The following is a 12,413-nucleotide window of genomic DNA, read 5'->3' as shown; positions in this document are numbered from 1 at the left end:
AAATTTACAAATTATTTGATTTATTGTAAATTTAATCAAATTTAATAAAATGATATTAATAAATTTATGGGAAATTATTTATTTAAAGTTTAAAAAAACATAAAATTTGTGAATGAAAATTTTTCTTTTTCTGAAAATCTGTAATAGCATATCTTTAATTTTACTTAGTCATTGATTATAATTTAGTAACATATGTTCTAAACAAAAAATCCAATTAGATTGAATCTATTGCTTTGCAACTCTTCGTTGTAGCAAATCTTTGTACTAAAAGAGACAGTAGATATTCTAATTATTTATTAGTTTATCATCTTAAAATGTAAGTTGTACTAATATTTTATTGAGAATTTAATTTTTTTATAACATATTTATGTACATAAATAAGATTTGTATACATTTTTATATTTCTAGACATTTTCAATAAGAAAATCACTGAGTAAAAAGTTAACTTTTTAACCTATTAGATAAATATAATTATATCGTTACAAATAATTCAATATTATAATGCATTTTCTTTATATTAAATAGTTATCAATAATAATTTTAATAAAAAAGAAATTTACAGCATATTTTATTTTTAATACATAATTGCGTTTCATATATAAAGTTAATTTCTGTTGGTCAACCTGTTTACTATTATGCGTGAACTTATATAGTATTTTATTTGGTGTATGCAGACGTTTGAAAAGAAGATCGATATAATTGAAGCAGACAATATTTCATTGTTTATGTCACGGGGATTTTTCCGTGACTTTCCCCGAATTTCTTTTGTGTTACATTAAAAGCATTAACTCAAGCATTAATTTCATAATTTAAACGAGTGGGATTCTCAGAATTAATTCATTGAGTTTATTCAACTATTTTATAATTATTTGAACTCTTAATATCGAAAAAATGCCGCACGCAGGCTTAGTAACTATAATTCTTGGAGTCACTGTAGCTACAGTTTTATATTTTATGTTTGGAAATAATAAACAGAGAAATGGTCAATATTATGAACATGCTTATGAATCTTATTCAGAGTGAGTCTTTTTATAAATATATAATAAAAATATAACTATATAAGTCAATTCTACCTAACTGAATAAAAAATATCTTTTTTTCTATGATAATAGACAATCCAGTGTATCAAGAGATTCCGATGAATGTCCAATATGTTTACTTCCATTGGCATGTAAAATTAATTATATTTTACAACCTTGTAGACATAAATTTCATAAAAGATGTATTGAAAAATGGGGACATGAAGCTGAGGTAAGTAACATAAATAATAATATTATTATAAATAGATTTAATGATTATAGCTTTTGAAATTTTCTCAAAAACGTAATCCAAATTTAAAATATAATTGATGTTATCTTGCAGTCTCAAGCATTGTGTCCACTCTGCAGATCTCCATTTGCTCAAATTAGATAGATTTACATAAGACTGTCAAATTTAATATAAAATAAAAATTTATTGATTAATATAATATTTTTTGTACTTTGTTGAAATTAAGATGTATTTGTTAAACATCAAATTTTCAAAACTACAAATAAATTTTTAATAGATAGTTGTAAAATTGTCTTGTATAATTAAGACAAGAAGAATATTCTATTGGAGAAGTAGAGTAATTAAAATGAGAAAAAATTAAAATGAAAAAAAATATTATTTTCTATAAAAACATTATATGCAAGGTAAAAGTTTTGTTACTTCTTTGTATCGATAACAAAAACATGACAGTAAAGTTTGCCCTGTTTTTTCAATGTTGTATATATACAGGGTTATATACGTTATGTCAGGTGCTGTGATTTATTCACATACAATTAAATATAATTACATACATTTTTAAAATATAAAATAAATATATAAAGAACAATGGAAATATAATATACAATATAGTTTAAAATTATTGTTTGAAGCTTAATAAAGTTAAAAAAAATTTTGTTTTGAAATTTGACTTAAATGAAAAAGAAATTAAATATGAAATTTATGATTTAATCTTAATTTTGACTTTAACTTTGATTTTAAAATTTACTTAAAATACAAACATTTCATAAAATGAATCTTCCCTTTGTAAATAATTTATATAAGATAGTGTTCATAAAATTAATTATATATATTTAAATATAAGATTTTTACTCTATATTTCTATTATTCTATCTATTAAAATATAACATTATAGCCCTGTAAACATATATCGTTACCTTTTTTTATTATATGAAATATTGCTTTCTATAATATTTTAGTATATTGATTAATTATAATATAACTTTATTATATGAAGAAGTTATTATTAATTTAATGATTGCTTTATTTGACATCTAGCTATATTATCTAAATAGCTTTATTCTAATAGCTAATTTATTATTTTTCTCATTATTATAAACAATATTACATATATTTTAAGTAATTGAAATTATTTTTAATGTTTTAATTGATAAAAATAATTAGAATCAATTCAGTTTGCATCATTTATTTTTGTTATAAAATGCATATTTGAAAAATAATGATATACATATTTATATTATATTGCAATCGATATTATATTACAAGTTTTTTTAAAAAATTATGTAGATTGAAAATTATATATAATTATTTTATTCTTATAAAAATATATTTAATACTAAAATGTATTTACAATGAAAGTCACAACAATAAATTTTTATTGTTAAATATAATAAATAATAGTTTATAAATTATTAAATATTATATTTCATAAATTATAAATATTTTATTCATATTAACGAAATTTGTCGATATTTAATCAGTTAACTTAATATATAAGATTATCAAATTAAATAATAGAAATTTTAAGAAGTGTGATATTTGAACACATAAATCATTTTAACTTAATATAACTTACAAATTAATAGTTTATAAAGTGTGTTATAAAAAAAAATGTACATAGATATAAAATGTAGAATATATTTCTGTGTGAAAAATGAATAAAATAAATATAATTCCTAAATAATAAATAAGTATTTTAAAATATTAACTTTTTCTTACCTTAATATTTCCATTATTATGCAAATATTTTTCTATACATAATGATTGTCTTTGACAATTATGTTTATGTTTTATGAAAGTGAAAATAACATAATAATTTTGGTAGGATATAATAACTTCATATGATATTACTTATGAAACTTTCCTTTGATGTTTATTATTAAATTATTACTTTGATATAAAAAAATATAAAAAAAAGGATATAATCAAGAAAATTAAAATATATAAATACAACATTTATGAATTTAATTCTTATGATTATGCTACGCGTAGAACACTTTTCTTTTCACTAATCGTAAATGGCTCTGTGGTTTCCGGTTCACTCGATTTGTATCCCTTTCGCAATCGCGACCGTAATTATTATTACTTTCTATTCTCTGAATTTTCATTTCATGTCAACGGTTTAAACAAATCATCTCATTAATAATCTTTTCTTTTAATAATAAACTCTCGCATATTGAAAATAAAAATAATCTGTTTAATACTAAAATTCATTAAATAATATTTTATTTAAATAAAAATTTCTTGATATAATGATTCTATACTAATTAATTAGAAAATATTGAAATTATTCTTGAAAAAATCTTACAATAAGAAGTATATAAAAATTTCGATAAAATAAATAATGTTTTTTTTAGTATAATGTATAATATACATGTAATTTATATAAATTCATTTGTATTTATATATGTATATATATATATATATATATATATATATATATGTATATATATATATGCACAAGATATGTAATGCGTTTAAAATGAAAAACGTGTGGTTATAATTTAAACTTTCAATTCGATAGAAGGGTTAACTTATTACGTTTACAGTTTCTTTTGGCATCCTCGTAATAGCGTGCACGATGGTAGTGAGCAACGGTAATATTTGTCCAGTGAGCGGCCCAGGGAATGTAGGGAACCGGTCAGTTACCTGAGAAACATAGCTGGTAGCAGGACGATCGGTGTTGTCGATTGTTAACCTTAAGAATTCTCTGTGACGGTGGTCCACAGCAACAAGACACGGAGAAGTAAAGGTGGCGGGAAAAAGTGCATTGATGATGTCCATCACTTAAAAAGTTTCGAATTTAACGGCTTTTCCGGCACTCGATTATCAAAATGCGTGAACAAACCAAATACGATGCAATATTTGCTGTTGATTCTGTGTATCATGCACATGATAGTGATTTCGAAAACCACCGATGAAGGACGAGGTAAGAATTCGAAAATCAAACAATTATTACTTTTGATGATTTTTTTCTGTATTTATTATTTAAAAAAAAAATTATGAAAATGATTGATGTAATTATATTTTATATATTATTCTAATAATAAATTGTACATTTCTTTTAATTTACTATATTAAAAAATATAAATATATTATATATATCATATATTATTTAATTTTTATAAAAAAAGGAAAAGAAATTAAATTTTTATGTTTTATGTTGAAATTATTAAATTTTTTTTCGATTTGTTTTTGTATTATTAAAAATATTTAAATTGCCTTATATGATAGACTCGATCTTTTTATTTATTATAATTCAAGAAACGAAAAGTTAGAAAAAATTTTCATTTTGAAAATATAATTATCATCAATTAAATTACGATTATTATCATGTAAAATATTTTTCTTATTTCATTATGCATTCAATCACATGTATAACAATCATAATATATATTATAGCAATTTCAATATTAAAATATAAATATAATTGTAATAAAATATATAAAAATAAAATAAAATTTATAAAAATAAAATTTATAAAAATAAAATATTTCCTTTTCAATCAATTTATGAATCATTTTAATAATATAAAATCGAATTTTAATATATATAAATGAAACTAGAAGCTTATTAATAATAAAGTTGCGTTAAAACATGTTAAAAAGATAAAATCTCTTAATAATAACCACTTTTATATAAGGATTGTTGGATTAACGGTGAAATTTTACCCGATAATCATTCGAATTAACATAATTAGCGTGAACGTATTAACACATGGTATAATGGTCGATCCTTTTTTGAGATAGATCGATCTCTTTTCAAAAAAAAAAAAAAAAAATAGATTTACAATTATGAATGATTACGAGATTGAAAGTCGATTTTCGAGCATTTTTTCTAAGTTTTATGATTGTCGAATTCCATTTTCGCCTGTATTATATTATCTAGATGATAATTAACTAAATTCTTGATCAACTAACGCCTTCGAATTGCTCTTTTTAGAAAAATCGGTTTCCACAGAAAATACACTACACAACATGAAAATATATATTAAGAATTTAATTTATAGTAATATTATAATTATGATGGATATACATCATACACGGAAGATCTTATCTTAAATAATTTTATTTTTTTTTTATATTATTAAATATATTCATTCGTTCTATTATACTAAATATTCTTAAAAAAAGATATTATTAAATTAATATTTATTATTATCTCGTATATTATAATAAATTATCGAAAAATTTCGTAATTTTAATGATTGTCACGGTGAAAAAATTTAATATTAAAACCGATTGTTCTTCGAAATAAAGTACTAAATTAATTATCTTGAATTGATTTAAATAACGAGTTAATTATCTCGATGATAATGACGCTTTAAAATAGAAATAAATAGGAACTTGTTTCACGGCGCCTTCTTTAATTGCGGAAGTAGAATGGAAAACGTGTCGTAATACCAAATATGGTATCGCCATATGTTGATTCTACATATTAATATTTTAATATGAGGACACTTGAAAATCGACTCTTGAATAGCAAATGTGAAAATTTTTTTAATAATGACGAAATGAAAAATTCCTTGTGTTATTTACTATTTAAACTATTTAATAAAAAAATTTTTTTAATAAAAATCGAAAATTTGAAAAATTCATTATTATGAAATTTTATTTTTAATTCAAGAAAGAAAAATAAATAAATTGAGAAGGAAAATTTATTAAATTTTTCTTATTAAACGATTGCGTGAACTTATTATGTATTCCATTGTATCTGTAAGAAGGTTTCGTGCTCTTTAGCGGTTTGCACGTTACTTTGGATGATGATAACTGTTTGTTGAAAGTTCAAATGTGGGAGGTTCAAATGTATTGCATATAGGATGAAGATGCATATATTTATACAACAGATAATCTTGTTCACTTAAAATGAAATGAAAGCAAGATCCCTCTAGGCCTTTCGTTTTTTTTACCTAAATATATGTAGCACATACTGAAACTAGCAGCTCGAAGAAACTGGCTTTCTAATAATATTATGTTATTATCTGTAAGGTCATTAAGATCAGTGATCATCACCGATGCACAAGTACAATATTATGCTCATTCCTTCGCGCATATCTCCATTAAATTACAATATTTTAAATGGTTTTATAGCAATGATAATTTATCTTTTACTTTCAATATTTTATGTTCAGATTTAATTTTAGATATTTAATTTTTCCATGGAAAGATTATTATTATTATAAATATATAGTGTTTATTTAATGATAAATTTGATTTTCAAGATAAATATTAATAAGTTTGTAATCTTAATGACAATAGAATTAAGGAGAATGAATAGAATAAGAGGCAAAAGAAATAGATATTAATTTAAAATTTAACTTACATTTTTGCATTTAATTATCTCGATAAAATGTTTCTCTTATTTCTATTGATGATGTTGTACCATCTTTATTTAATTATATTACAGTAAAAGGATTAGTACGAGACTGGGCGCCTCTAGTATGGCTCGCACCTGGCGAACTCTTTTTACCCCTTGGGGTACCAGAATTTCTTGACAATATGCAATCCGACGATGATTATCTTCATACCAAAATTGACGTAGGTAAATAAATAACGAAATAGATGAATACAATTATTCTTAAAGAAATTTGAAAATTATATAATCTACTTTGATCTAATTTTTTTTTTTTACGAAATACATGAAAAACAATTAAATTAATGCGAACGATTTTTACATTGACAGAAATATTGTTGAGGAATCGATCGTCGTTTCTATATGGCCGAAAACCAGCAGGCACGGTACCGATTTATGCTGTGATCAAGAATTGTGCTATTCCAGATGTTTCTACAGATGCGATAAAGATCAGGAATGAAAGAAATTTTCCAAGAAAAAGAGACGAAACATTGATATCATCGAAAAATGTGCTGCAGATCGATGATTTTGGGTCGACTATGATCTTCACCAACGATCTTGCGCAAAAGATTTGGAAGACCGATGTTAAACAGAATCTAGAGGTACATTGAATAAAAATTTTATAGAAAAATTATTTACAGAAATAGCATTATTAAAATGAAAAATAGAAGATTTTAATAATAACTAAAAAAAAAAAAAAAAAAGATACAAAAAAGAAAATTTTTTCTCTTTAAATTAAATAACAATTATTAAAATGATAATTAAGATTTATTAAAATACTTTGAAAATAGTATAGAATTCTCAGAAATTATTTTATCGATTGGTTAAATACTTACAGAAACATGGTGATTTTGAAAAAAAAAAGAAAAAAGGAAACAGGTCCCAGAAGCTGCACTTTCACGTGACCTATTGGATGTTCTATCCGTTCAGTGAGGGAAAGGCGGTCTGTGTTCTGGATCTTGGATTTTTTGGTAGCTGGCCGATACCCACCGTGGGCGGGATATGCCTTGGAATGTTTAAAGAATATGGTAACCACGTGGGCGATTGGGAACACATGAGTCTTTATTTCAAGGTAGATTGAATACTTATTCGATATAAAAAACAAAATATTTTTCATTCTAAAAAAATATTTTGAAATATTTCTTTACACTATTGAACAACATAAACCTAAAAGTAAAAAGAAAAGGTAATTATTAATTATCTATTATATGTTATTTTTACATTTTTTTCATTATTATTTTATAATTACTTTATAATTCAATTCTATATTCATTTATAAAAATATCATTTGAACATTTTCAAATTGGAGCTTCTAGATTTTTTTTATATACTTATTTCCTATATATATATTTATTTTATTTATGTTGCATTTTTGTTATTTTATCCTATACTTCTTTATGTAAAATCAATCGTTTGTCTTTTAGAATACAAATCATCCATCAACCATGTACGTGTCCGCGCATGATGCAGGCGCGTTCTATAGATATGATTTACGAAGCGGTACATTTGTTTATGAGAGCCAAGAGACGCGGAAAGGAATATTTCAAAAACCTATATTTCCTGAAAAGGTTTTCACTGCCGATGGCTCTCATCCCATATTATTTAGCGCACGAGGATCGCATGGACTTTGGACTGCGCCAGGGAAACACAAATTCGTCAGATTACCTCGTCTTTATGACGAAAGTGGTTTTGGAATCGCTTGGCCTACATGGAAAAAAATGGAATTGCTTCTGAAAGAAGAGAACACTATCTTACCCAGCTGGATGACTTTTAGAGGCAAGTGGGGCAATCCTAAAAGTAATTGTCATCCCTTAGCCAGATTTGGTTTCAACATTTGCGAATTCGTTGATGGTCCTACTGGTATTCCTATGAAACAGTCAAGTTTTCGATGCTAACGATATTTCTTTAATAATTTTTTAACATGTTCGCTGCTATAAAAAAATATAAATGTGCTGTATGAAAATTATAAATATATGTATTTGCGTTGGAAATTGATATTATGCATGCTAGTTATTCACAAAATAAAATTAATGACAATAATGAATTTTTAAAATAATAATATGATAATAATGTAATACATAGTAGCGAATATGTCGAAATATATTTATCTCATCAAAAAAATTGTATAGTTTTAATAATTAAAAAGAAATTTATGATTAATAGAATGCATATTACTATGAATATAGAATGAAGAAGTTATAGTCTATTCAAAATTAATTGATTACTATAGATTATTTTCTGTATTATCAAAAATTTTAATTATTTTGAGACATATATATAAGAATTTTTTTCTAAATATTTGGAATATCTTGATCTGGAACAATAAATTAATCTTGAATAAACGACGACTTCAATCTGTAAAATAAATAATAATGAAATAACAGGGTTTAATATGAAATGATTGTTAGTAAAACACCTTCATTGAATTCGTTCATTTTAATAATTCTAATATTAGCTTAGCAAGGAATTAGAAAACAGCATCGTTATTTGTGAAACTTGCTTTTGATTAGTAATATATTCTTATCGTTTAAAATCTTTGCTCGATGTAAAACGATAATAAAATACAATTTTATCATTACAACGAATAGACCGATGATAAATATTAAAAGATGTAATAGATTTATATATATATATATTAATATATATATAAATATATATATATATAATGTATAGGCATTGCGTGATACGTTTTCGTTTAAGAAGGAACAGTAGGCAAATGCGGTATTTAGCTGTAATTATACATATTTCGATGTGTATCCTTTAAAAAATGGCTGATTAAAGGAACACTTTATTTCTTGCGTCGAAATTGTTATAATAATCTCGATTCAAGAGAAAAAAGAAGTCTTGCGATTGTGATATAGGCCTGTGCAATTAGATCAATTGCAATAAATTCGAAGAGAAGCTCTTTTTTTTTTTTTCCTAAGAACATTGCATATTTCGAAAGTTACATCGTGCAGAAATAGACTGTGTAATTAAGTTGATCTCGATGGATAAAACATTCGCTATGTTTGAAATTAAACGTGCGTGCACGTGATTCTCTTAAGACATTATTAAAACAGTGATCATTAATAATTGATCGCAACGATGAATTTCATTGTAATGCTAACCTACGTTTTGCACGATTAAAGTTCGAAATAAGTAACGTTCTCATGCATCAGTTTTCCCTGTTATTATACGTCCTCTATTAGATGCATTTCTTTCTGTGTATTTCAATCTCAGTGTTTTGTTCAAAGATCTTCTTGATTTTGCATACTTAAAGATGCCTTCAATTTTGTACCCAGCACCTGTGAAAGAAATATGTACTCGACTCTTAGATGTTCGAGTAACAAGTCAGTATTAATGAGATCTACTCGGAGACCTCATCTTCTTTTGGTTGTTTCAATAGACCGATATTGTGTATTCCAGTTCTTAGTAATGGCGTCCCTTTGTCTTTTCCCAATACGCGTGCGTTCAGTTGGATTATTAATGGAATTCCAGCTTTACAGCATATTATTTGAACTTCTTCTTTTAAGATTTTTTCCTTATATGCTAAAAACTCTATTTTTAACCTGTTGCAGAAACAAGATCTTATTATAATGTAAATTACAATAATTTATAATATAAAATAATATAAAAAGTTAAATTACAATAATAAAAATGATAATTTTTATCCAAACAAAATTTAATAATAATATGTCTATAAATAAATTTATAAAATAACAAATGATTTACTTTAAGCTTTCCTTTTCATGTGTTAGTTCTATAATATGACAATAGGGATTATGATATTCCGTGACTATCGCAGGTTCATTACTGTTTCTCTCGCTATGAACGCATAGATCCCAAGGAATCAAGAATTCAATATGATATCTAAAAAAAATTATGTAAAAATATTATAAATTTAGATAAGTTGAAGTTATAAGAATATTTATTAATTTCACATATATTTAGTTTCCTAATAATGTGTACAAAAAAAAATGCAACCTATGATGAAGTTGTAAGAATCCAAGATGAACATCTATTTGTCCATGTCGTTGCGGTTGTATCACAATTTTGTTGTCTTTCCCGGGGCCACTTGCTCCGCTAAAGTGCACGTGATGCTCTAAATTCAAATTTAAATAAATAAAAAAAAAAAAAAACAATACACATATCGTGTTTAAATTGATTCGTGTATAAATTACGTAAATTTATGTTGATATAAATCATTATGTTATTTCTTCAAAGCTAAACAATTTTAAAATCTGCTTCTTATTTTAATTCTAATGAAATGTTGACTCTCATTTTTATTGCTATGCTAGAATGAATATTTATATTATGTTTTTCTATATAAATATATTATATAGTGTATTAATTACTATTATATAAGTATATTAATTACACATGGTATAGTAAATTACACGCCCTCTCGTACAAGAAATCATTAACTATGTTTAAGCGGGAGCATAAATTGAAAGATAATTAATTTATTTGTAATGAAAATTATAAAAAGAAAGCGATAACATATTTTACGATTATTTACAGAATATTTAATCTATTATTGCGAAATTAAATTCGATTTAAAATTTAAAATTTAAAATACGTATTCATTATAAATAAGCATTATTGTTTATAGGATCAATACAAACAAAACATTACGAAAAAATATATAATAAAAGTATATATATATATATATATATGAGAAAAAAAAACGAATTAAATAATATTAATACCATATAGTTTCGAAATAAAAAAAAATATATAAGATATAAAATATATCAGTGAATATAATTATGAAAATTATTAAATATAAAATTAAATATATAATTATTAAGAAAATATGTAAAAATATGTTACTTTTTTCCCAGTAATGCATAATATTTATTATTTCGTGATAGTCACATAAATTTTTTCAATTTTTAAAATTAAAGATTGGCTATATGATGATTCATCACATAGATATAGCAAATTTTAAAAGGTTATGTACTAAAAAATGAATCAATCTTGATAATTGTACAGATTAATATTATTAATGTAAAAACCTTAAAAAAACAGAATAATAATAAAATTATAAAGTTTTTTGAATAGTAAATATATTGTACTTTCGAAGTGGCGCGCTTTCAAATGACCTGATTATGACCTTATTCTAACCTATGTCAAGTACCGACCGGCTTTGTACAAATTGTTAAAGTATATGATTTTTTAATAAAATTTAAATTTTTAATAATATATTATTTATTTAAAAAATTAATTTATTAATTTAGTTTTTCATGTTTTTGTAATATTCATTTATATTATAAAATATAGAAAATACAAATCTTAATAATAATAAGATTTATGTATAGCATAAAAAAGAAATGGTTATAAGTTGAAATAATTTATCTTTACCTTTATCTGCCATATTTTATAAGGCAATGTGGCAGTTGTACTTTCATGCTACACACAACTAATTTAATATTCCGCACGACTATGCAATTTTTTAATGTATTAGTGCATGTATAAGTCGTTGTAACGCATTGAATAGTTGAATGCTTCGATACTGGCGGCAGCACTGTTTTTTTATCATTCAAGAAATACATTTTCGTTTTTTTTTAATCGAATAATTTATCTAATTATGACTCATAAAAAATATTATCAATAATGTTTTAAAATATTAAATTTCTTGATATTATAAATAAGAAAGCATTATACTGATTTATAATATTTATGTTTATTAATCGTAAAATAATATTAATCATAATGTAATTAATTAAATAAATATAGATTCTTATTTTAATTTTATCTTCAGATTTCACAATCTAAAGGTTGTTAATGCAACATATTATAGCATTTATTATTTA

At 23.6% G+C, this 12,413-nt stretch overlaps 3 protein-coding genes and 1 long non-coding RNA gene across 6 annotated transcripts; 2 read left to right on the top strand and 2 right to left on the bottom strand.

The window, feature by feature from the left end:
• Window positions 1–177: 177 nt before the first annotated feature.
• LOC105736156 (uncharacterized) lies at window positions 178–3,955 on the top strand. 3 transcript variants are annotated; one of them, XM_031917877.2, is made up of 4 exons: window positions 178–316; window positions 675–1,019; window positions 1,113–1,251; window positions 1,363–1,558. In XM_031917877.2, exons 2-4 carry the CDS (start codon window positions 892–894, stop codon window positions 1,411–1,413), a joined length of 318 nt encoding a protein of 105 aa, XP_031773737.1. In that variant the 5' UTR covers window positions 178–316; window positions 675–891; the 3' UTR covers window positions 1,414–1,558. The 3 variants fall into 3 exon arrangements, with proteins under 3 accessions (XP_031773737.1, XP_031773739.1, XP_031773738.1); XM_031917879.2 differs by lacking the exon at window positions 1,363–1,558 and adding an exon at window positions 3,816–3,955 and having other exon boundaries at window positions 185–316; XM_031917878.2 differs by having other exon boundaries at window positions 205–316; window positions 654–1,019.
• On the top strand, window positions 3,910–9,016 carry LOC100865359 (uncharacterized). Its single transcript, XM_012489615.2, has 5 exons — window positions 3,910–4,195; window positions 6,673–6,807; window positions 6,949–7,220; window positions 7,457–7,690; window positions 8,043–9,016. The coding sequence occupies exons 1-5, from the start codon at window positions 4,123–4,125 to the stop codon at window positions 8,511–8,513; spliced, it is 1,185 nt and encodes a 394-aa protein (XP_012345069.1). The 5' UTR covers window positions 3,910–4,122; the 3' UTR covers window positions 8,514–9,016.
• LOC147658463 (uncharacterized) lies at window positions 6,572–8,934 on the bottom strand. The gene is made up of 3 exons (XR_015290616.1): window positions 7,868–8,934; window positions 7,455–7,785; window positions 6,572–7,214 (listed from the first exon to the last, which is right to left on the bottom strand). It is a non-coding gene; the product is annotated as an uncharacterized LOC147658463 (long non-coding RNA).
• An 88-nt stretch (window positions 9,017–9,104) lies between the features above and the next one.
• On the bottom strand, window positions 9,105–12,114 carry LOC100866192 (adipose-secreted signaling protein). The gene is made up of 5 exons (XM_003695820.4): window positions 11,962–12,114; window positions 10,582–10,699; window positions 10,330–10,467; window positions 9,977–10,166; window positions 9,105–9,902 (listed from the first exon to the last, which is right to left on the bottom strand). Exons 1-5 carry the CDS (start codon window positions 11,972–11,974, stop codon window positions 9,846–9,848), a joined length of 516 nt encoding a protein of 171 aa, XP_003695868.1. The 5' UTR covers window positions 11,975–12,114; the 3' UTR covers window positions 9,105–9,845.
• Window positions 12,115–12,413: the final 299 nt, after the last annotated feature.

This window comes from Apis florea, unplaced genomic scaffold, assembly GCF_048593485.1.
Source record: "Apis florea isolate Af1SG1 unplaced genomic scaffold, ASM4859348v1 contig_2272_pilon, whole genome shotgun sequence".
NCBI classification, from domain to species: Eukaryota; Metazoa; Arthropoda; class Insecta; order Hymenoptera; family Apidae; genus Apis; species Apis florea.
The sequence above is the reverse complement of the archived record's forward strand: the minus strand, read 5'-3'. Positions and strand labels throughout refer to the sequence as shown.

Excerpts from the sequence above, each read along its gene's own strand:
- LOC105736156 (XM_031917877.2), top strand. The coding sequence starts at position 892 with ATGCCGCACGCAGGCTTAGTAACTATAATTCTTGGAGTCACTGTAGCT. Across the intron at positions 1,020-1,112 it reads GCTTATGAATCTTATTCAGA|ACAATCCAGTGTATCAAGAG; the intron begins GTGAGTCTTTTT and ends CTATGATAATAG. Across the intron at positions 1,252-1,362 it reads AATGGGGACATGAAGCTGAG|TCTCAAGCATTGTGTCCACT; the intron begins GTAAGTAACATA and ends GTTATCTTGCAG.
- LOC100865359 (XM_012489615.2), top strand. The coding sequence starts at position 4,123 with ATGCAATATTTGCTGTTGATTCTGTGTATCATGCACATGATAGTGATT. Across the intron at positions 7,221-7,456 it reads ATGTTAAACAGAATCTAGAG|AAACATGGTGATTTTGAAAA; the intron begins GTACATTGAATA and ends AAATACTTACAG. Across the intron at positions 7,691-8,042 it reads ACATGAGTCTTTATTTCAAG|AATACAAATCATCCATCAAC; the intron begins GTAGATTGAATA and ends TTTGTCTTTTAG.
- LOC100866192 (XM_003695820.4), bottom strand. Across the intron at positions 10,167-10,329 it reads CATGAAAAGGAAAGCTTAAA|GTTAAAAATAGAGTTTTTAG; the intron begins GTAAATCATTTG and ends TTTCTGCAACAG. Across the intron at positions 9,903-9,976 it reads AACAACCAAAAGAAGATGAG|GTGCTGGGTACAAAATTGAA; the intron begins GTCTCCGAGTAG and ends TTTCTTTCACAG.